This window comes from Myotis daubentonii, chromosome 4 (genome assembly GCF_963259705.1).
Source record: "Myotis daubentonii chromosome 4, mMyoDau2.1, whole genome shotgun sequence".
In the NCBI taxonomy this organism is placed as follows: Eukaryota; Metazoa; Chordata; class Mammalia; order Chiroptera; family Vespertilionidae; genus Myotis; species Myotis daubentonii.
The window spans coordinates 371674-396255 of NC_081843.1; the positions used below are offsets into that span (position 1 = coordinate 371674).

The 24582-nt window shown below is 51.2% G+C and overlaps 4 protein-coding genes across 4 annotated transcripts; all 4 read right to left on the reverse strand.

Annotated features, from left to right (window-relative positions):
- Positions 1–1666: 1666 nt before the first annotated feature.
- On the reverse strand, positions 1667–5930 carry LOC132232531 (THO complex subunit 1-like). Its single transcript, XM_059691915.1, is given in 3 exon segments — positions 1667–1752; positions 4158–4214; positions 4217–5930. Coding segments are annotated over 3 exon segments (1857 nt in total).
- A 4141-nt stretch (positions 5931–10071) lies between these two features.
- Positions 10072–12131, reverse strand: LOC132232532 (THO complex subunit 1-like). The gene is given in 3 exon segments (XM_059691917.1): positions 10072–10214; positions 10359–10415; positions 10418–12131. Coding segments are annotated over 3 exon segments (1914 nt in total).
- Positions 12132–13329: 1198 nt separating this feature from the next.
- On the reverse strand, positions 13330–18325 carry LOC132232533 (THO complex subunit 1-like). The gene is given in 3 exon segments (XM_059691918.1): positions 13330–13352; positions 16553–16609; positions 16612–18325. Coding segments are annotated over 3 exon segments (1794 nt in total).
- A 1948-nt stretch (positions 18326–20273) lies between these two features.
- Positions 20274–24541, reverse strand: LOC132232534 (THO complex subunit 1-like). The gene is given in 3 exon segments (XM_059691919.1): positions 20274–20359; positions 22769–22825; positions 22828–24541. Coding segments are annotated over 3 exon segments (1857 nt in total).
- Between the last annotated feature and the right edge of the window lie 41 nt (positions 24542–24582).

Consider the following 24582-nt stretch of genomic DNA (forward strand, 5'->3'; position numbering starts at 1 on the left):
GCTGCTTTCTTTTATACCCCAGAGCGTGGTGGGAGGAGCCAAATCAGACGCCCGCTCCACCAATCAGCCGCGCCCCCCCCCCCCGCCCCAGGACTGAAAGCGTCACCGGTTGGGCGTCAAGTTTAAGGTGGGAGTGCACATGCTCCAAGCTCGGCCCCGCGCGGCTCGCCCCTTCAGGTGGCATTCACCGAAAGGACCTCAAGGAAAGGTTCTGTTGAATGTGGCTGCGCCTGGTATTTATTCCTCGTAAGGAATGGGCCGGGCGAGGGTGGGTGTGTGTGGGGGGGGGGGGGGAGGTGGGGGGGGGGGATGGGGGCGGGGGGTAAGGGGGTAGACCGGAGACGCAGACACACGGAATGAAGCTGGCCTTGGAGGTCATGGGAGACAGAGGCTGAGGCTGAAGTTGATGTGAATAAAATGTGTATGGCTTTGTATATTAGCTCTGAGCCCAGGACGCCAGAGGCCACCAGCAGTCAAACAGCCCCAGCAGAGAGTGGTGGTATAGATGTCTCTGGATCTGTCCCTGTTCCTCAGTCTACGTTGTTGTCTATATTCCACAAATGGGTGAGTTCATGTGGTATTCATTTTGCTCTGACTGGCTAACTTCACTTAGCATAATGCTCTCCAGTTCCATCCATGCTGGCAAGAATTCCTTCTCTTTTTTTTTTTTTTTTTTGTTTTTCTTACCTTTTTACCGAAGCGTAGTATTCCATTATGTAGGTGTACCACAGTTGTGGGTGTGTGGGTGTGGGTGTGTGTGTGTGTGTATGTGATATTAGGGTTTGGCCCCGCCCTGGGGGGACCCAGGTGCCAAGGGCACCTTGAGGGCTTCCTGTGTGGTGGGAGCAGGGCCACCTTGTAGGTTACATTAATCCATTTCTGGAAGAGGAAACTGAGGCTGAGGCAGGTGAAATTAATTTGCATAAGTGGGTCAATTATCAGGAAGACCGGAAGCTGGAGGTGAAGAAGTGGAGGGCCAGGGCGAGGGTACCCTTCTGAACAGGGTGAAGAGTGGGAGCCTAGGGAGAGAAGCCATCTGTCTGCAGGCAAACAGCTTAGCCCTACCGAGGGAGGGCATGACTAGTCCGAGTCTGTGGGGCCCTGCGTAGCTGGGTCTGAGCGAGGCCTCCATCACTTCTTCCTGAATGAATGGCTGAATGACCTTGTGCTCACCAAAACGGGCGGGCGGGACTTGGTCTCTGGCGGGGACCCGGCCACACACAGAGAGAGGCTGGGTCCACCAGATGGCCTGGCCGGGACTTGGTCTCTGGCTGCCGATCAGAGTGATTGGCGGCGGGACTTTTCTAATTTAACTTAATTTAATTTAATTATTTTATTTTATTTTTTCATTTTATCTTATATATTTTATTTATTTTATTTTATTTCATTTTACTTTTATTTCATTTCATTTATTTTACTTTATTGTATTGTATTTTATTTTATAATTATATTTTCCTGGCCCGGACTTAGTCTCTGGTTGTGGATCAGAGTGATTTGGGTTGATCCGGGGCGAGGCCAAAAAGCAAATAAATGTTGACAGACAGAATACTTTGTATTTTATTTCTTTCTTTATACCAGTAGCTACAGGCCAGCACCACCCCACCGTCTGCCCAGCCCCAGCCCCAGCCCCAGCCCCAGCCCCAGCCCTCCTCTGGCTCCGGACAACTCAGCGGCAGCAACAGCCAAAGCTCAACAGCCACGCAGCCATCGACTGGGGGAAGATGGCGGAGCAGTGGCTGCAGGAGAAGGAGGCTGAGCGGCGGAAACAAAAGCAGCACAAAAGCAGCGGCTGACACCTCGGCCACACCCGGCCCTAGGAATGAAAGCACCCCATGTCTATTGCTGGCGATGCCACCCTGCTCTCGGACGAGATGGATCAGTAGGGGCCCTGCTCCCAGGACTCTGGTTACCTCTGAGGCTGGGAGATGCTCAGAGTATTGTGCGTGACTGCGGCCATTGTCCTACTCATTTTCAAAAAAAAAAAAAAAAAAAAAAAACTTGATAAAAATAATAAAAATAATAAAAATAAACCTCCTAAAAAAACACTTTGATCCAGACTTTCAATGCACCGCCCTCTGCTGTTTGAAAAGCGCCGATGCAACCCCCCCCCAACCCCTCACACGCCCCCCACCCCGCGCTGCAACCTCCTCTAAAATAAAGTAAAATAAAATAATAAATAAAATAAAATAAAAAAATAAAGCCCCGCCGCCAATCACTCTGATCGACAACCAGATATACAAAAGCATACACATTCTATTCACATCCACTTCAGCCTCTGCCTCCCATGACCTCCAAGGCACCCTTCGTTCGGTGTGTTTCCGTCTCCGGTCTCCCCCGTCCCGCCCTGCCCCCCCCCACCCGCCCCGCCCCGCCCGCCCCTCCCTTTGAGGAATGAATAGGAGGCATCTCAGCCACTTTCAGGAGAACATGAGACGGAGAGAGTGGGGGAGAGAGGGAGAGACAGAGAGACAGTGATGTGAGAGAATCGTGGATTGGTTGCCTCCCACAAGCACCTTGCCCAGAGCCAGGATAGAACCTGGTATGTGCAACCACCTATGCGCCCTTGACCCGGAATCCCTTGACCCAGAATGGAGCCCTCCGCTTTCCATTGCCTGACGCCACCTCTCTCACCTACTGAGCCACACCAGCAGGGCGCCGTTTGTCTTTCAGTTGGATCTTGTCATGTATTTATACTTGAAGAGAGTATCGCCAGTTAAGGGTGCTTGCGCTGTTATGGTTTTCTGAGTTTTAGAGCCCTCTGTTTCTCTTTTATTTTCCTGCTCTCTTGTCCTGTATGTTGAGGACTTTCTGTAGTGCTCTGTTTGAGTTCCTTTCACTTGTTTCTCGTGTGCCTCCTGTAGACTTTTGGTGTGTGGTGACCTGGACTCCTGACTTAGGACAAATAAACAGCCTCTCCTCACATTGAGGCGATGGCCTCTCAGGTAACCCTGCCGGGCCTAGCGTCCCTCAAAGATGGCCCAAGAGCCCGTCCCGCCCTCTGCTGGTCGAGAAGCGCCAATGCAAGCCACCCTCCTGCAGCCAGAGCCAGGTGCCTGGACTTAACCGGAGCCAGGAAGGACAAGCAGGGGGCGGGGCACGCTGTCTGCAAGAAGGTCAGGGCTGAAGGGTGCTCATGGATGCCGACGGACCATTCAAATCAAGAAGTGTCCGTGCGTGACTGCGGATTTACACACACAGACGCGCACACGCACACCCACACACCTACCCCACTCCGCCCTCTCCACCTCCCCCACACACACACACGCGCGCGCGCGCGCGCGCGCACACACACACACACACACACACACACACACGCACGCACACGCACACGCACACATACACGGGAGCACAAGTTCCGCTATCAAATGAGTGGCCCACCCCTAGGAGATTCACTGTGGCTTTTTCCTTTTGGCTTGTCCCCGTCCCACCCGAGCCTGTCTAAATATGTATTGTCCCTCTTCACTCCAGAAAATGGCGATGCCGCCCCGCAAGGCGTGGAGATGGAGCCCTGCCGGCCTCCTTGGGCACTTGCCCCATCTCCCTAGTCCTCCCCAAACCCCAGGAATCACTTCATCGGGCCGGTGGCGCCCTCTACTGGTCTTGGAGCGCCAATGCAAGCCTCCCCCCACCCCCACCCCGCACCCACCACCCGCACCCCATTCCGCAACCTTCTCTGGGGAAGGCAGAGCCAGGTGTCTGGACCTCCCAGGTGTGGGTAGACCCGAGGGGTGGGGGAAGGTCCAGCCGGGGGCGTTGTCTGCGAGAAGCCAGCTGTAGGACACTACACCCATACCCATTAGCGGTCACCTCCCTTTCTCAGTGCCCCTCCTTGTCCTCCCGCCCTAGCCCCTCCCGGTCACTGGTCACTCATCAAAGCGATGGAGCCAGTGTGGCGACTGTGAAGTTGTTCTTTGGGGCAGTAGGCACAAAGCTAATGAAACGGAGTCCTTGTAGGGTGGTGAAGGGAAGGGCCCTGAAGAACTCTGGAGGGCTGATCTGAGTCAGCCCTCCAACTGCTGATGCGCAGGTGAGGAGAGCACAAGGTCATTCAGCCATCCCTTCCAGAAGAAGTGATGGAGGCCTCGCTCAGACTCAGCTCCGCGGGGCCCCACAGACACAAATGCAATAAAAATAAATAAATAAGTCAGTAAACCCGCAACTGTGGTGTGTGTTCCATTGTTCACCCAATTTGTGGGCTAGTATCTCTATTTTCCCCCTGGTACAGGCCTGTCTCGGCGAGCATCAGGGCTTTCATTTTCCTTCAGTACAGCATCGTTATCTTCCTCGTCTTCACCCTCACCTGTTTTTATTTCTTCTGAAGGCGGTGGTGATTCCTTTGCTAGCTTTAGCACCATGTTTTCGAGATATTCTGGCAAACTTTTGAACTGCTGTTTGGTTGGCTGGAAGAAGTGAGGGCTTCTCCGTGCTAACAGTCTCAGGGCTCTCCAACCATAATTTGGATTGTTCACAACCTTATATTCATTTTCAATCATGCTTTCCGGGTCTGCCTGTTCAATGGCTTCTTCAAAGAATTCCTCCAAAGTTGGCAGATAGCCTGCTGGGTTTGACTTACAAGCTTCCATATTATCCGGGCAGGGATCCCAAAGGCTTGTTAACGCCTCCTTCCCCTTCAGAATCTTTTTGTTGGGCCCTTTCCCCAGGAAGTCCTCTGGTGCTGTTCTCTTTCGTACTGCTCTCCTCGGCTTAGTATCTGATGTTCTTTCCTTCACAAAACTTGGGCAGCCTTCATTTTTCCACGAGTTCCAGTTTTCCTCAGTGTTTAATATATGCTCTACCATCTTTGAAAATCTCTCTCCATCGGGTGGGTTTTCAGATAGCAGTTGATAAACCGATTTTGTGGTGCCTTCAATCCAGAGTGACTGCTCATCAGTTAAAACATCCTTTGAACTTTTGGATTTCACCTGTCCCTTGAGATGTTGGAATAAAATGAGATACTGCAGTAGAATGTGTCGGCGAAAGTTACTGTCACTCAGTTGTAAACCCAGCAACTTTTCACTTGTTAAAAATTTTGCAACGTATACATGTTCTCCTCCTGTTTTTAATTCTCCCATCGTTTTTCTTGAGGCCTGAGTGTCATCTAATTTGTAATTCTTGAAAACAGCCAGGACTTCCTCTGAGTACGTGAGGAAAGTTTTCCATGAAATCTTCTCATAGCATTGCACAGGGTTCCTGAAGTAATCCTGAAGTGACCAGAACTTTCGATACAGGCTGTAATCCATTGGAATGGAGCAAGTTGTTGGAGCTTCGTCATCACCCATTTCACCTTTGTCGTCTACGTCCATTCCTTCTTCTCCGTCTTCAGCGTGCTTCTGACCCAAGGTGCTTTCCTGCTCATTGGTATTGAAAACGGTGACATTTTCCAGATTAAACCGACTCTGCAAGTTAAGACCGGATCTCTCAGATAAAGGGAAAAGCCTGGCCAAAAAGAGTTGAATTCGTGCACGCAAAACTGTGTGCTGGGATTTTGATAATCTTCTTAAGAGATCATTGCACGTACGTAGTAAATAATTTTTCCCAGCGGAATAGAATGTATTTGATCTCCAAGTAGCAACATTTCTCTCCACAAACGTGAATGTTGTGTCACACTGATCCAAAGGGAGACATTCCAAAACGTCTCCCAACAATACAGAAGGTGTAGATGCGGTGCAAATACCTTCAGTTACTCCCCCAATAGCAAGAGAAATAATAGCTAAAACATTTTCACACGATGAATGGTTTATAATTTCTTCTTGCAGAACACCTCTGAGAGCTTGGTCAAGGGTACATTTTTTTTCATCTTCAGTTCCAGGTAACTGGCTGAAGGTATTCAACAATGGCTTGATATTTTTGTTGTTCAGGGCTTCTCTGGTAGACTTCGTGAACCGCGTCCGCGCTTCGGGTACACTGAAGCGTGGCCATGTAGGAGACATCTTCTCGGCCGCGCGTGTTGGTGGGGTCGAAGCCCAGCGGGTCCAGGGGTTCCCAAACGTGTGGACGGAGTCGGCGAAGAAGAAATGACACGGAGACAGCGTTCAGTTGATCAGCAGCCTAGCCAGGTTCCAGCCAGGTGCTCCAGCGGCTTCTATGTCCCGGGATCGGTTCTTGGCGAGATCTCTCTCCTGAAAGCTGTCTTGGGAGAACGAGGACGACGACCAAGACAACAAGTCTAGGGCTGAGAAGCTCTGCAAAGAAGACGCTGCTTTCTTTTATACCCCAGAGCGTGGTGGGAGGAGCCAAATCAGACGCCCGCTCCACCAATCAGCCGCGCCCCCCCCCCCCCCCAGGACTGAAAGCGTCACCGGTTGGGCGTCAAGTTTAAGGTGGGAGTGCACATGCTCCAAGCTCGGCCCCGCGCGGCTCGCCCCTTCAGGTGGCATTCACCGAAAGGACCTCAAGGAAAGGTTCTGTTGAATGTGGCTGCGCCTGGTATTTATTCCTCGTAAGGAATGGGCCGGGCGAGGGTGGGTGTGTGTGGGGGGGGGGGGGGAGGTGGGGGGGGGGGATGGGGGCGGGGGGTAAGGGGGTAGACCGGAGACGCAGACACACGGAATGAAGCTGGCCTTGGAGGTCATGGGAGACAGAGGCTGAGGCTGAAGTTGATGTGAATAAAATGTGTATGGCTTTGTATATTAGCTCTGAGCCCAGGACGCCAGAGGCCACCAGCAGTCAAACAGCCCCAGCAGAGAGTGGTGGTATAGATGTCTCTGGATCTGTCCCTGTTCCTCAGTCTACGTTGTTGTCTATATTCCACAAATGGGTGAGTTCATGTGGTATTCATTTTGCTCTGACTGGCTAACTTCACTTAGCATAATGCTCTCCAGTTCCATCCATGCTGGCAAGAATTCCTTCTCTTTTTTTTTTTTTTTTTTGTTTTTCTTACCTTTTTACCGAAGCGTAGTATTCCATTATGTAGGTGTACCACAGTTGTGGGTGTGTGGGTGTGGGTGTGTGTGTGTGTGTATGTGATATTAGGGTTTGGCCCCGCCCTGGGGGGACCCAGGTGCCAAGGGCACCTTGAGGGCTTCCTGTGTGGTGGGAGCAGGGCCACCTTGTAGGTTACATTAATCCATTTCTGGAAGAGGAAACTGAGGCTGAGGCAGGTGAAATTAATTTGCATAAGTGGGTCAATTATCAGGAAGACCGGAAGCTGGAGGTGAAGAAGTGGAGGGCCAGGGCGAGGGTACCCTTCTGAACAGGGTGAAGAGTGGGAGCCTAGGGAGAGAAGCCATCTGTCTGCAGGCAAACAGCTTAGCCCTACCGAGGGAGGGCATGACTAGTCCGAGTCTGTGGGGCCCTGCGTAGCTGGGTCTGAGCGAGGCCTCCATCACTTCTTCCTGAATGAATGGCTGAATGACCTTGTGCTCACCAAAACGGGCGGGCGGGACTTGGTCTCTGGCGGGGACCCGGCCACACACAGAGAGAGGCTGGGTCCACCAGATGGCCTGGCCGGGACTTGGTCTCTGGCTGCCGATCAGAGTGATTGGCGGCGGGACTTTTCTAATTTAACTTAATTTAATTTAATTATTTTATTTTATTTTTTCATTTTATCTTATATATTTTATTTATTTTATTTTATTTCATTTTACTTTTATTTCATTTCATTTATTTTACTTTATTGTATTGTATTTTATTTTATAATTATATTTTCCTGGCCCGGACTTAGTCTCTGGTTGTGGATCAGAGTGATTTGGGTTGATCCGGGGCGAGGCCAAAAAGCAAATAAATGTTGACAGACAGAATACTTTGTATTTTATTTCTTTCTTTATACCAGTAGCTACAGGCCAGCACCACCCCACCGTCTGCCCAGCCCCAGCCCCAGCCCCAGCCCCAGCCCCAGCCCTCCTCTGGCTCCGGGCAACTCAGCGGCAGCAACAGCCAAAGCTCAACAGCCACGCAGCCATCGACTGGGGGAAGATGGCAGAGCAGTGGCTTCAGGAGAAGGAGGCTGAGCGGCGGAAACAAAAGCAGCACAAAAGCAGCGGCTGACACCTCGGCCACACCCGGCCCTAGGAATGAAAGCACCCCATGTCTATTGCTGGCGATGCCACCCTGCTCTCGGACGAGATGGATCAGTAGGGGCCCTGCTCCCAGGACTCTGGTTACCTCTGAGGCTGGGAGATGCTCAGAGTATTGTGCGTGACTGCGGCCATTGTCCTACTCATTTTCAAAAAAAAAAAAAAAAAAAAAAAACTTGCTAAAAAAAATAAAAATAATAAAAATAAACCTCCTAAAAAAACACTTTGATCCAGACTTTCAATGCGCCGCCCTCTGCTGTTTGAAAAGCGCCGATGCAACCCCCCCCCCCAACCCCTCACACGCCCCCCACCCCGCGCTGCAACCTCCTCTAAAATAAAGTAAAATAAAATAATAAATAAAATAAAATAAAAAAATAAAGCCCCGCCGCCAATCACTCTGATCGACAACCAGATATACAAAAGCATACACATTCTATTCACATCCACTTCAGCCTCTGCCTCCCATGACCTCCAAGGCACCCTTCGTTCGGTGTGTTTCCGTCTCCGGTCTCCCCCGTCCCGCCCCGCCCCCCCCCCACCCGCCCCGCCCCGCCCGCCCCTCCCTTTGAGGAATGAATAGGAGGCATCTCAGCCACTTTCAGGAGAACATGAGACGGAGAGAGTGGGGGAGAGAGGGAGAGACAGAGAGACAGTGATGTGAGAGAATCGGTGGATTGGTTGCCTCCCACAAGCACCTTGCCCAGAGCCAGGATAGAACCTGGTATGTGCAACCACCTATGCGCCCTTGACCCGGAATCCCTTGACCCAGAATGGAGCCCTCCGCTTTCCATTGCCTGACGCCACCTCTCTCACCTACTGAGCCACACCAGCAGGGCGCCGTTTGTCTTTCAGTTGGATCTTGTCATGTATTTATACTTGAAGAGAGTATCGCCAGTTAAGGGTGCTTGCGCTGTTATGGTTTTCTGAGTTTTAGAGCCCTCTGTTTCTCTTTTATTTTCCTGCTCTCTTGTCCTGTATGTTGAGGACTTTCTGTAGTGCTCTGTTTGAGTTCCTTTCACTTGTTTCTCGTGTGCCTCCTGTAGACTTTTGGTGTGTGGTGACCTGGACTCCTGACTTAGGACAAATAAACAGCCTCTCCTCACATTGAGGCGATGGCCTCTCAGGTAACCCTGCCGGGCCTAGCGTCCCTCAAAGATGGCCCAAGAGCCCGTCCCGCCCTCTGCTGGTCGAGAAGCGCCAATGCAAGCCACCCTCCTGCAGCCAGAGCCAGGTGCCTGGACTTAACCGGAGCCAGGAAGGACAAGCAGGGGGCGGGGCACGCTGTCTGCAAGAAGGTCAGGGCTGAAGGGTGCTCATGGATGCCGACGGACCATTCAAATCAAGAAGTGTCCGTGCGTGACTGCGGATTTACACACACAGACGCGCACACGCACACCCACACACCTACCCCACTCCGCCCTCTCCACCTCCCCCACACACACACACACGCGCGCGCGCGCGCGCGCGCACACACACACACACACACACACACACACACACGCACGCACACGCACACGCACACATACACGGGAGCACAAGTTCCGCTATCAAATGAGTGGCCCACCCCTAGGAGATTCACTGTGGCTTTTTCCTTTTGGCTTGTCCCCGTCCCACCCGAGCCTGTCTAAATATGTATTGTCCCTCTTCACTCCAGAAAATGGCGATGCCGCCCCGCAAGGCGTGGAGATGGAGCCCTGCCGGCCTCCTTGGGCACCTGCCCCATCTCCCTAGTCCTCCCCAAACCCCAGGAATCACTTCATCGGGCCGGTGGCGCCCTCTACTGGTCTTGGAGCGCCAATGCAAGCCTCCCCCCACCCCCACCCCGCACCCACCACCCGCACCCCATTCCGCAACCTTCTCTGGGGAAGGCAGAGCCAGGTGTCTGGACCTCCCAGGTGTGGGTAGACCCGAGGGGTGGGGGAAGGTCCAGCCGGGGGCGTTGTCTGCGAGAAGCCAGCTGTAGGACACTACACCCATACCCATTAGCGGTCACCTCCCTTTCTCAGTGCCCCTCCTTGTCCTCCCGCCCTAGCCCCTCCCGGTCACTGGTCACTCATCAAAGCGATGGAGCCAGTGTGGCGACTGTGAAGTTGTTCTTTGGGGCAGTAGGCACAAAGCTAATGAAACGGAGTCCTTGTAGGGTGGTGAAGGGAAGGGCCCTGAAGAACTCTGGAGGGCTGATCTGAGTCAGCCCTCCAACTGCTGATGCGCAGGTGAGGAGAGCACAAGGTCATTCAGCCATCCCTTCCAGAAGAAGTGATGGAGGCCTCGCTCAGACTCAGCTCCGCGGGGCCCCACAGACACAAATGCAATAAAAATAAATAAATAAGTCAGTAAACCCGCAACTGTGGTGTGTGTTCCATTGTTCACCCAATTTGTGGGCAAGTATCTCTATTTTCCCCCTGGTACAGGCCTGTCTCGGCGAGCATCAGGGCTTTCATTTTCCTTCAGTACAGCATCGTTATCTTCCTCGTCTTCACCCTCACCTGTTTTTATTTCTTCTGAAGGCGGTGGTGATTCCTTTGCTAGCTTTAGCACCATGTTTTCGAGATATTCTGGCAAACTTTTGAACTGCTGTTTGGTTGGCTGGAAGAAGTGAGGGCTTCTCCGTGCTAACAGTCTCAGGGCTCTCCAACCATAATTTGGATTGTTCACAACCTTATATTCATTTTCAATCATGCTTTCCGGGTCTGCCTGTTCAATGGCTTCTTCAAAGAATTCCTCCAAAGTTGGCAGATAGCCTGCTGGGTTTGACTTACAAGCTTCCATATTATCCGGGCAGGGATCCCAAAGGCTTGTTAACGCCTCCTTCCCCTTCAGAATCTTTTTGTTGGGCCCTTTCCCCAGGAAGTCCTCTGGTGCTGTTCTCTTTCGTACTGCTCTCCTCGGCTTAGTATCTGATGTTCTTTCCTTCACAAAACTTGGGCAGCCTTCATTTTTCCACGAGTTCCAGTTTTCCTCAGTGTTTAATATATGCTCTACCATCTTTGAAAATCTCTCTCCATCGGGTGGGTTTTCAGATAGCAGTTGATAAACCGATTTTGTGGTGCCTTCAATCCAGAGTGACTGCTCATCAGTTAAAACATCCTTTGAACTTTTGGATTTCACCTGTCCCTTGAGATGTTGGAATAAAATGAGATACTGCAGTAGAATGTGTCGGCGAAAGTTACTGTCACTCAGTTGTAAACCCAGCAACTTTTCACTTGTTAAAAATTTTGCAACGTATACATGTTCTCCTCCTGTTTTTAATTCTCCCATCGTTTTTCTTGAGGCCTGAGTGTCATCTAATTTGTAATTCTTGAAAACAGCCAGGACTTCCTCTGAGTACGTGAGGAAAGTTTTCCATGAAATCTTCTCATAGCATTGCACAGGGTTCCTGAAGTAATCCTGAAGTGACCAGAACTTTCGATACAGGCTGTAATCCATTGGAATGGAGCAAGTTGTTGGAGCTTCGTCATCACCCATTTCACCTTTGTCGTCTACGTCCATTCCTTCTTCTCCGTCTTCAGCGTGCTTCTGACCCAAGGTGCTTTCCTGCTCATTGGTATTGAAAACGGTGACATTTTCCAGATTAAACCGACTCTGCAAGTTAAGACCGGATCTCTCAGATAAAGGGAAAAGCCTGGCCAAAAAGAGTTGAATTCGTGCACGCAAAACTGTGTGCTGGGATTTTGATAATCTTCTTAAGAGATCATTGCACGTACGTAGTAAATAATTTTTCCCAGCGGAATAGAATGTATTTGATCTCCAAGTAGCAACATTTCTCTCCACAAACGTGAATGTTGTGTCACACTGATCCAAAGGGAGACATTCCAAAACGTCTCCCAACAATACAGAAGGTGTAGATGCGGTGCAAATACCTTCAGTTACTCCCCCAATAGCAAGAGAAATAATAGCTAAAACATTTTCACACGATGAATGGTTTATAATTTCTTCTTGCAGAACACCTCTGAGAGCTTGGTCAAGGGTACATTTTTTTTCATCTTCAGTTCCAGGTAACTGGCTGAAGGTATTCAACAATGGCTTGATATTTTTGTTGTTCAGGGCTTCTCTGGTAGACTTCGTGAACCGCGTCCGCGCTTCGGGTACACTGAAGCGTGGCCATGTAGGAGACATCTTCTCGGCCGCGCGTGTTGGTGGGGTCGAAGCCCAGCGGGTCCAGGGGTTCCCAAACGTGTGGACGGAGTCGGCGAAGAAGAAATGACACGGAGACAGCGTTCAGTTGATCAGCAGCCTAGCCAGGTTCCAGCCAGGTGCTCCAGCGGCTTCTATGTCCCGGGATCGGTTCTTGGCGAGATCTCTCTCCTGAAAGCTGTCTTGGGAGAACGAGGACGACGACCAAGACAACAAGTCTAGGGCTGAGAAGCTCTGCAAAGAAGACGCTGCTTTCTTTTATACCCCAGAGCGTGGTGGGAGGAGCCAAATCAGACGCCCGCTCCACCAATCAGCCGCGCCCCCCCCCCCCCCCAGGACTGAAAGCGTCACCGGTTGGGCGTCAAGTTTAAGGTGGGAGTGCACATGCTCCAAGCTCGGCCCCGCGCGGCTCGCCCCTTCAGGTGGCATTCACCGAAAGGACCTCAAGGAAAGGTTCTGTTGAATGTGGCTGCGCCTGGTATTTATTCCTCGTAAGGAATGGGCCGGGCGAGGGTGGGTGTGTGTGTGGGGGGGGGGGGGGGAGGTGGGGGGGGGGGATGGGGGCGGGGGGTAAGGGGGTAGACCGGAGACGCAGACACACGGAATGAAGCTGGCCTTGGAGGTCATGGGAGACAGAGGCTGAGGCTGAAGTTGATGTGAATAAAATGTGTATGGCTTTGTATATTAGCTCTGAGCCCAGGACGCCAGAGGCCACCAGCAGTCAAACAGCCCCAGCAGAGAGTGGTGGTATAGATGTCTCTGGATCTGTCCCTGTTCCTCAGTCTACGTTGTTGTCTATATTCCACAAATGGGTGAGTTCATGTGGTATTCATTTTGCTCTGACTGGCTAACTTCACTTAGCATAATGCTCTCCAGTTCCATCCATGCTGGCAAGAATTCCTTCTCTTTTTTTTTTTTTTTTTTTGTTTTTCTTACCTTTTTACCGAAGCGTAGTATTCCATTATGTAGGTGTACCACAGTTGTGGGTGTGTGGGTGTGGGTGTGTGTGTGTGTGTATGTGATATTAGGGTTTGGCCCCGCCCTGGGGGGACCCAGGTGCCAAGGGCACCTTGAGGGCTTCCTGTGTGGTGGGAGCAGGGCCACCTTGTAGGTTACATTAATCCATTTCTGGAAGAGGAAACTGAGGCTGAGGCAGGTGAAATTAATTTGCATAAGTGGGTCAATTATCAGGAAGACCGGAAGCTGGAGGTGAAGAAGTGGAGGGCCAGGGCGAGGGTACCCTTCTGAACAGGGTGAAGAGTGGGAGCCTAGGGAGAGAAGCCATCTGTCTGCAGGCAAACAGCTTAGCCCTACCGAGGGAGGGCATGACTAGTCCGAGTCTGTGGGGCCCTGCGTAGCTGGGTCTGAGCGAGGCCTCCATCACTTCTTCCTGAATGAATGGCTGAATGACCTTGTGCTCACCAAAACGGGCGGGCGGGACTTGGTCTCTGGCGGGGACCCGGCCACACACAGAGAGAGGCTGGGTCCACCAGATGGCCTGGCCGGGACTTGGTCTCTGGCTGCCGATCAGAGTGATTGGCGGCGGGACTTTTCTAATTTAACTTAATTTAATTTAATTATTTTATTTTATTTTTTCATTTTATCTTATATATTTTATTTATTTTATTTTATTTCATTTTACTTTTATTTCATTTCATTTATTTTACTTTATTGTATTGTATTTTATTTTATAATTATATTTTCCTGGCCCGGACTTAGTCTCTGGTTGTGGATCAGAGTGATTTGGGTTGATCCGGGGCGAGGCCAAAAAGCAAATAAATGTTGACAGACAGAATACTTTGTATTTTATTTCTTTCTTTATACCAGTAGCTACAGGCCAGCACCACCCCACCGTCTGCCCAGCCCCAGCCCCAGCCCCAGCCCCAGCCCCAGCCCTCCTCTGGCTCCGGGCAACTCAGCGGCAGCAACAGCCAAAGCTCAACAGCCACGCAGCCATCGACTGGGGGAAGATGGCAGAGCAGTGGCTTCAGGAGAAGGAGGCTGAGCGGCGGAAACAAAAGCAGCACAAAAGCAGCGGCTGACACCTCGGCCACACCCGGCCCTAGGAATGAAAGCACCCCATGTCTATTGCTGGCGATGCCACCCTGCTCTCGGACGAGATGGATCAGTAGGGGCCCTGCTCCCAGGACTCTGGTTACCTCTGAGGCTGGGAGATGCTCAGAGTATTGTGCGTGACTGCGGCCATTGTCCTACTCATTTTCAAAAAAAAAAAAAACTTGATAAAAATAATAAAAATAATAAAAATAAACCTCCTAAAAAAACACTTTGATCCAGACTTTCAATGCACCGCCCTCTGCTGTTTGAAAAGCGCCGATGCAACCCCCCCCCAACCCCTCACACGCCCCCCACCCCGCGCTGCAACCTCCTCTAAAATAAAGTAAAATAAAATAATAAATAAAATAAAATAAAAAAATAAAGCCCCGCCGCCAATCACTCTGATCGACAACCAGATATACAAAAGCATACACATTCTATTCACATCCACTTCAGCCTCTGCCTCCCATGACCTCCAAGGCACCCTTCGTTCGGTGTGTTTCCGTCTCCGGTCTCCCCCGTCCCGCCCTGCCCCCCCCCCACCCGCCCCGCCCCGCCCGCCCCTCCCTTTGAGGAATGAATAGGAGGCATCTCAGCCACTTTCAGGAGAACATGAGACGGAGAGAGTGGGGGAGAGAGGGAGAGACAGAGAGACAGTGATGTGAGAGAATCGTGGATTGGTTGCCTCCCACAAGCACCTTGCCCAGAGCCAGGATAGAACCTGGTATGTGCAACCACCTATGCGCCCTTGACCCGGAATCCCTTGACCCAGAATGGAGCCCTCCGCTTTCCATTGCCTGACGCCACCTCTCTCACCTACTGAGCCACACCAGCAGGGCGCCGTTTGTCTTTCAGTTGGATCTTGTCATGTATTTATACTTGAAGAGAGTATCGCCAGTTAAGGGTGCTTGCGCTGTTATGGTTTTCTGAGTTTTAGAGCCCTCTGTTTCTCTTTTATTTTCCTGCTCTCTTGTCCTGTATGTTGAGGACTTTCTGTAGTGCTCTGTTTGAGTTCCTTTCACTTGTTTCTCGTGTGCCTCCTGTAGACTTTTGGTGTGTGGTGACCTGGACTCCTGACTTAGGACAAATAAACAGCCTCTCCTCACATTGAGGCGATGGCCTCTCAGGTAACCCTGCCGGGCCTAGCGTCCCTCAAAGATGGCCCAAGAGCCCGTCCCGCCCTCTGCTGGTCGAGAAGCGCCAATGCAAGCCACCCTCCTGCAGCCAGAGCCAGGTGCCTGGACTTAACCGGAGCCAGGAAGGACAAGCAGGGGGCGGGGCACGCTGTCTGCAAGAAGGTCAGGGCTGAAGGGTGCTCATGGATGCCGACGGACCATTCAAATCAAGAAGTGTCCGTGCGTGACTGCGGATTTACACACACAGACGCGCACACGCACACCCACACACCTACCCCACTCCGCCCTCTCCACCTCCCCCACACACACACACGCGCGCGCGCGCGCGCGCGCGCACACACACACACACACACACACACACACACACACGCACGCACACGCACACGCACACATACACGGGAGCACAAGTTCCGCTATCAAATGAGTGGCCCACCCCTAGGAGATTCACTGTGGCTTTTTCCTTTTGGCTTGTCCCCGTCCCACCCGAGCCTGTCTAAATATGTATTGTCCCTCTTCACTCCAGAAAATGGCGATGCCGCCCCGCAAGGCGTGGAGATGGAGCCCTGCCGGCCTCCTTGGGCACCTGCCCCATCTCCCTAGTCCTCCCCAAACCCCAGGAATCACTTCATCGGGCCGGTGGCGCCCTCTACTGGTCTTGGAGCGCCAATGCAAGCCTCCCCCCACCCCCACCCCGCACCCACCACCCGCACCCCATTCCGCAACCTTCTCTGGGGAAGGCAGAGCCAGGTGTCTGGACCTCCCAGGTGTGGGTAGACCCGAGGGGTGGGGGAAGGTCCAGCCGGGGGCGTTGTCTGCGAGAAGCCAGCTGTAGGACACTACACCCATACCCATTAGCGGTCACCTCCCTTTCTCAGTGCCCCTCCTTGTCCTCCCGCCCTAGCCCCTCCCGGTCACTGGTCACTCATCAAAGCGATGGAGCCAGTGTGGCGACTGTGAAGTTGTTCTTTGGGGCAGTAGGCACAAAGCTAATGAAACGGAGTCCTTGTAGGGTGGTGAAGGGAAGGGCCCTGAAGAACTCTGGAGGGCTGATCTGAGTCAGCCCTCCAACTGCTGATGCGCAGGTGAGGAGAGCACAAGGTCATTCAGCCATCCCTTCCAGAAGAAGTGATGGAGGCCTCGCTCAGACTCAGCTCCGCGGGGCCCCACAGACACAAATGCAATAAAAATAAATAAATAAGTCAGTAAACCCGCAACTGTGGTGTGTGTTCCATTGTTCACCCAATTTGTGGGCAAGTATCTCTATTTTCCCCCTGGTACAGGCCTGTCTCGGCGAGCATCAGGGCTTTCATTTTCCTTCAGTACAGCATCGTTATCTTCCTCGTCTTCACCCTCACCTGTTTTTATTTCTTCTGAAGGCGGTGGTGATTCCTTTGCTAGCTTTAGCACCATGTTTTCGAGATATTCTGGCAAACTTTTGAACTGCTGTTTGGTTGGCTGGAAGAAGTGAGGGCTTCTCCGTGCTAACAGTCTCAGGGCTCTCCAACCATAATTTGGATTGTTCACAACCTTATATTCATTTTCAATCATGCTTTCCGGGTCTGCCTGTTCAATGGCTTCTTCAAAGAATTCCTCCAAAGTTGGCAGATAGCCTGCTGGGTTTGACTTACAAGCTTCCATATTATCCGGGCAGGGATCCCAAAGGCTTGTTAACGCCTCCTTCCCCTTCAGAATCTTTTTGTTGGGCCCTTTCCCCAGGAAGTCCTCTGGTGCTGTTCTCTTTCGTACTGCTCTCCTCGGCTTAGTATCTGATGTTCTTTCCTTCACAAAACTTGGGCAGCCTTCATTTTTCCACGAGTTCCAGTTTTCCTCAGTGTTTAATATATGCTCTACCATCTTTGAAAATCTCTCTCCATCGGGTGGGTTTTCAGATAGCAGTTGATAAACCGATTTTGTGGTGCCTTCAATCCAGAGTGACTGCTCATCAGTTAAAACATCCTTTGAACTTTTGGATTTCACCTGTCCCTTGAGATGTTGGAATAAAATGAGATACTGCAGTAGAATGTGTCGGCGAAAGTTACTGTCACTCAGTTGTAAACCCAGCAACTTTTCACTTGTTAAAAATTTTGCAACGTATACATGTTCTCCTCCTGTTTTTAATTCTCCCATCGTTTTTCTTGAGGCCTGAGTGTCATCTAATTTGTAATTCTTGAAAACAGCCAGGACTTCCTCTGAGTACGTGAGGAAAGTTTTCCATGAAATCTTCTCATAGCATTGCACAGGGTTCCTGAAGTAATCCTGAAGTGACCAGAACTTTCGATACAGGCTGTAATCCATTGGAATGGAGCAAGTTGTTGGAGCTTCGTCATCACCCATTTCACCTTTGTCGTCTACGTCCATTCCTTCTTCTCCGTCTTCAGCGTGCTTCTGACCCAAGGTGCTTTCCTGCTCATTGGTATTGAAAACGGTGACATTTTCCAGATTAAACCGACTCTGCAAGTTAAGACCGGATCTCTCAGATAAAGGGAAAAGCCTGGCCAAAAAGAGTTGAATTCGTGCACGCAAAACTGTGTGCTGGGATTTTGATAATCTTCTTAAGAGATCATTGCACGTACGTAGTAAATAATTTTTCCCAGCGGAATAGAATGTATTTGATCTCCAAGTAGCAACATTTCTCTCCACAAACGTGAATGTTGTGTCACACTGATCCAAAGGGAGACATTCCAAAACGTCTCCCAACAATACAGAAGGTGTAGATGCGGTGCAAATACCTTCAGTTACTCCCCCAATAGCAAGAGAAATAATAGCTAAAACATTTTCACACGATGAATGGTTTATAATTTCTTCTTGCAGAACACCTCTGAGAGCTTGGTCAAGGGTACATTTTTTTTCATCTTCAGTTCCAGGTAACTGGCTGAAGGTATTCAACAATGGCTTGATATTTTTGTTGTTCAGGGCTTCTCTGGTAGACTTCGTGAACCGCGTCCGCGCTTCGGGTACACTGAAGCGTGGCCATGTAGGAGACATCTTCTCGGCCGCGCGTGTTGGTGGGGTCGAAGCCCAGCGGGTCCAGGGGTTCCCAAACGTGTGGACGGAGTCGGCGAAGAAGAAATGACACGGAGACAGCGTTCAGTTGATCAGCAGCCTAGCCAGGTTCCAGCCAGGTGCTCCAGCGGCTTCTATGTCCCGGGATCGGTTCTTGGCGAGATCTCTCTCCTGAAAGCTGTCTTGGGAGAACGAGGACGACGACCAAGACAACAAGTCTAGGGCTGAGAAGCTCTGCAAAGAAGACGCTGCTTTCTTTTATACCCCAGAGCGTGGTGGGAGGAGCCAAATCAGACGCCCGCTCCACCAATCAGCCGCGCCCCCCCCCCCCCCCAGGACTGAAAGCGTCACCGGTTGGGCGTCAAGTTTAAGGTGGGAGTGCACATGCTCCAAGCTCGGCCCCGCGCGGCTCGCCCCTTCAGGTGGCATTCACCGAAAGGACCTCAAGGAAAGGTTCTGTTGAATGTGGCTGCGCCTGGTATTTATTCCTCGTAAGGAATGGGCCGGGCGAGGGTGGGTGTGTGTGGGGGGGGGGGGGGAGGTGGGGGGGGGGGATGGGGGCGGGGGGTAAGGGGGTAGACCGGAGACGCAGACACACGGAATGAAGCTGGCCTTGGAGGTCATGGGAGACAGAGGCTGAGGCTGAAGTTGATGTGAATAAAATGTGTATGGCTTTGTATATTAGCTCTGAGCCCAGGACGCCAGAGGCCACCAGCAGTCAAACAGCCCCAGCAGAGAGTGGTGGTATAGATGTCTCTGGATCTGTCCCTGTTCCTCAGTCTACGTTGTTGTCTATATTCCACAAATGGGTGAGTTCATGTGGTATTCATTTTGCTCTGACTGGCTAACTTCACTTAGCATAATGCTCTCCAGTTCCATCCATGCTGGCAAGAATTCCTTCTCTTTTTTTTTTTTTTTTTTTGTTTTTCTTACCTTTTTACCGAAGCGTAGTATTCCATTATGTAGGTGTACCACAGTTGTGGGTGTGTGGGTGTGGGTGTGTGTGTGTGTGTATGTGATATTAGGGTTTGGCCCCGCCCTGGGGGGACCCAGGTGCCAAGGGCACCTTGAGGGCTTCCTGTGTGGTGGGAGCAGGGCCACCTTGTAGGTTACATTAATCCATTTCTGGAAGAGGAAACTGAGGCTGAGGCAGGTGAAATTAATTTGCATAAGTGGGTCAATTATCAGGAAGACCGGAAGCTGGAGGTGAAGAAGTGGAGGGCCAGGGCGAGGGTACCCTTCTGAACAGGGTGAAGAGTGGGAGCCTAGGGAGAGAAGCCATCTGTCTGCAGGCAAACAGCTTAGCCCTACCGAGGGAGGGCATGACTAGTCCGAGTCTGTGGGGCCCTGCGTAGCTGGGTCTGAGCGAGGCCTCCATCACTTCTTCCTGAATGAATGGCTGAATGACCTTGTGCTCACCAAAACGGGCGGGCGGGACTTGGTCTCTGGCGGGGACCCGGCCACACACAGAGAGAGGCTGGGTCCACCAGATGGCCTGGCCGGGACTTGGTCTCTGGCTGCCGATCAGAGTGATTGGCGGCGGGACTTTTCTAATTTAACTTAATTTAATTTAATTATTTTATTTTATTTTTTCATTTTATCTTATATATTTTATTTATTTTATTTTATTTCATTTTACTTTTATTTCATTTCATTTATTTTACTTTATTGTATTGTATTTTATTTTATAATTATATTTTCCTGGCCCGGACTTAGTCTCTGGTTGTGGATCAGAGTGATTTGGGTTGATCCGGGGCGAGGCCAAAAAGCAAATAAATGTTGACAGACAGAATACTTTGTATTTTATTTCTTTCTTTATACCAGTAGCTACAGGCCAGCACCACCCCACCGTCTGCCCAGCCCCAGCCCCAGCCCCAGCCCCAGCCCCAGCCCCAGCCCCAGCCCCAGCCCTCCTCTGGCTCCGGGCAACTCAGCGGCAGCAACAGCCAAAGCTCAACAGCCACGCAGCCATCGACTGGGGGAAGATGGCGGAGCAGTGGCTGCAGGAGAAGGAGGCTGAGCGGCGGAAACAAAAGCAGCACAAAAGCAGCGGCTGACACCTCGGCCACACCCGGCCCTAGGAATGAAAGCACCCCATGTCTATTGCTGGCGATGCCACCCTGCTCTCGGACGAGATGGATCAGTAGGGGCCCTGCTCCCAGGACTCTGGTTACCTCTGAGGCTGGGAGATGCTCAGAGTATTGTGCGTGACTGCGGCCATTGTCCTACTCATTTTCAAAAAAAAAAAAAAAAAAAAAAACTTGATAAAAATAATAAAAATAATAAAAATAAACCTCCTAAAAAAACACTTTGATCCAGACTTTCAATGCACCGCCCTCTGCTGTTTGAAAAGCGCCGATGCAACCCCCCCCCCAACCCCTCACACGCCCCCCACCCCGCGCTGCAACCTCCTCTAAAATAAAGTAAAATAAAATAATAAATAAAATAAAATAAAAAAATAAAGCCCCGCCGCCAATCACTCTGATCGACAACCAGATATACAAAAGCATACACATTCTATTCACATCCACTTCAGCCTCTGCCTCCCATGACCTCCAAGGCACCCTTCGTTCGGTGTGTTTCCGTCTCCGGTCTCCCCCGTCCCGCCCTGCCCCCCCCCACCCGCCCCGCCCCGCCCGCCCCTCCCTTTGAGGAATGAATAGGAGGCATCTCAGCCACTTTCAGGAGAACATGAGACGGAGAGAGTGGGGGAGAGAGGGAGAGACAGAGAGACAGTGATGTGAGAGAATCGTGGATTGGTTGCCTCCCACAAGCACCTTGCCCAGAGCCAGGATAGAACCTGGTATGTGCAACCACCTATGCGCCCTTGACCCGGAATCCCTTGACCCAGAATGGAGCCCTCCGCTTTCCATTGCCTGACGCCACCTCTCTCACCTACTGAGCCACACCAGCAGGGCGCCGTTTGTCTTTCAGTTGGATCTTGTCATGTATTTATACTTGAAGAGAGTATCGCCAGTTAAGGGTGCTTGCGCTGTTATGGTTTTCTGAGTTTTAGAGCCCTCTGTTTCTCTTTTATTTTCCTGCTCTCTTGTCCTGTATGTTGAGGACTTTCTGTAGTGCTCTGTTTGAGTTCCTTTCACTTGTTTCTCGTGTGCCTCCTGTAGACTTTTGGTGTGTGGTGACCTGGACTCCTGACTTAGGACAAATAAACAGCCTCTCCTCACATTGAGGCGATGGCCTCTCAGGTAACCCTGCCGGGCCTAGCGTCCCTCAAAGATGGCCCAAGAGCCCGTCCCGCCCTCTGCTGGTCGAGAAGCGCCAATGCAAGCCACCCTCCTGCAGCCAGAGCCAGGTGCCTGGACTTAACCGGAGCCAGGAAGGACAAGCAGGGGGCGGGGCACGCTGTCTGCAAGAAGGTCAGGGCTGAAGGGTGCTCATGGATGCCGACGGACCATTCAAATCAAGAAGTGTCCGTGCGTGACTGCGGATTTACACACACAGACGCGCACACGCACACCCACACACCTACCCCACTCCGCCCTCTCCACCTCCCCCACACACACACACGCGCGCGCGCGCGCGCGCGCGCACACACACACACACACACACACACACACACACGCACGCACACGCACACGCACACATACACGGGAGCACAAGTTCCGCTATCAAATGAGTGGCCCACCCCTAGGAGATTCACTGTGGCTTTTTCCTTTTGGCTTGTCCCCGTCCCACCCGAGCCTGTCTAAATATGTATTGTCCCTCTTCACTCCAGAAAATGGCGATGCCGCCCCGCAAGGCGTGGAGATGGAGCCCTGCCGGCCTCCTTGGGCACCTGCCCCATCTCCCTAGTCCTCCCCAAACCCCAGGAATCACTTCATCGGGCCGGTGGCGCCCTCTACTGGTCTTGGAGCGCCAATGCAAGCCTCCCCCCACCCCCACCCCGCACCCACCACCCGCACCCCATTCCGCAACCTTCTCTGGGGAAGGCAGAGCCAGGTGTCTGGACCTCCCAGGTGTGGGTAGACCCGAGGGGTGGGGGAAGGTCCAGCCGGGGGCGTTGTCTGCGAGAAGCCAGCTGTAGGACACTACACCCATACCCATTAGCGGTCACCTCCCTTTCTCAGTGCCCCTCCTTGTCCTCCCGCCCTAGCCCCTCCCGGTCACTGGTCACTCATCAAAGCGATGGAGCCAGTGTGGCGACTGTGAAGTTGTTCTTTGGGGCAGTAGGCACAAAGCTAATGAAACGGAGTCCTTGTAGGGTGGTGAAGGGAAGGGCCCTGAAGAACTCTGGAGGGCTGATCTGAGTCAGCCCTCCAACTGCTGATGCGCAGGTGAGGAGAGCACAAGGTCATTCAGCCATCCCTTCCAGAAGAAGTGATGGAGGCCTCGCTCAGACTCAGCTCCGCGGGGCCCCACAGACACAAATGCAATAAAAATAAATAAATAAGTCAGTAAACCCGCAACTGTGGTGTGTGTTCCATTGTTCACCCAATTTGTGGGCAAGTATCTCTATTTTCCCCCTGGTACAGGCCTGTCTCGGCGAGCATCAGGGCTTTCATTTTCCTTCAGTACAGCATCGTTATCTTCCTCGTCTTCACCCTCACCTGTTTTTATTTCTTCTGAAGGCGGTGGTGATTCCTTTGCTAGCTTTAGCACCATGTTTTCGAGATATTCTGGCAAACTTTTGAACTGCTGTTTGGTTGGCTGGAAGAAGTGAGGGCTTCTCCGTGCTAACAGTCTCAGGGCTCTCCAACCATAATTTGGATTGTTCACAACCTTATATTCATTTTCAATCATGCTTTCCGGGTCTGCCTGTTCAATGGCTTCTTCAAAGAATTCCTCCAAAGTTGGCAGATAGCCTGCTGGGTTTGACTTACAAGCTTCCATATTATCCGGGCAGGGATCCCAAAGGCTTGTTAACGCCTCCTTCCCCTTCAGAATCTTTTTGTTGGGCCCTTTCCCCAGGAAGTCCTCTGGTGCTGTTCTCTTTCGTACTGCTCTCCTCGGCTTAGTATCTGATGTTCTTTCCTTCACAAAACTTGGGCAGCCTTCATTTTTCCACGAGTTCCAGTTTTCCTCAGTGTTTAATATATGCTCTACCATCTTTGAAAATCTCTCTCCATCGGGTGGGTTTTCAGATAGCAGTTGATAAACCGATTTTGTGGTGCCTTCAATCCAGAGTGACTGCTCATCAGTTAAAACATCCTTTGAACTTTTGGATTTCACCTGTCCCTTGAGATGTTGGAATAAAATGAGATACTGCAGTAGAATGTGTCGGCGAAAGTTACTGTCACTCAGTTGTAAACCCAGCAACTTTTCACTTGTTAAAAATTTTGCAACGTATACATGTTCTCCTCCTGTTTTTAATTCTCCCATCGTTTTTCTTGAGGCCTGAGTGTCATCTAATTTGTAATTCTTGAAAACAGCCAGGACTTCCTCTGAGTACGTGAGGAAAGTTTTCCATGAAATCTTCTCATAGCATTGCACAGGGTTCCTGAAGTAATCCTGAAGTGACCAGAACTTTCGATACAGGCTGTAATCCATTGGAATGGAGCAAGTTGTTGGAGCTTCGTCATCACCCATTTCACCTTTGTCGTCTACGTCCATTCCTTCTTCTCCGTCTTCAGCGTGCTTCTGACCCAAGGTGCTTTCCTGCTCATTGGTATTGAAAACGGTGACATTTTCCAGATTAAACCGACTCTGCAAGTTAAGACCGGATCTCTCAGATAAAGGGAAAAGCCTGGCCAAAAAGAGTTGAATTCGTGCACGCAAAACTGTGTGCTGGGATTTTGATAATCTTCTTAAGAGATCATTGCACGTACGTAGTAAATAATTTTTCCCAGCGGAATAGAATGTATTTGATCTCCAAGTAGCAACATTTCTCTCCACAAACGTGAATGTTGTGTCACACTGATCCAAAGGGAGACATTCCAAAACGTCTCCCAACAATACAGAAGGTGTAGATGCGGTGCAAATACCTTCAGTTACTCCCCCAATAGCAAGAGAAATAATAGCTAAAACATTTTCACACGATGAATGGTTTATAATTTCTTCTTGCAGAACACCTCTGAGAGCTTGGTCAAGGGTACATTTTTTTTCATCTTCAGTTCCAGGTAACTGGCTGAAGGTATTCAACAATGGCTTGATATTTTTGTTGTTCAGGGCTTCTCTGGTAGACTTCGTGAACCGCGTCCGCGCTTCGGGTACACTGAAGCGTGGCCATGTAGGAGACATCTTCTCGGCCGCGCGTGTTGGTGGGGTCGAAGCCCAGCGGG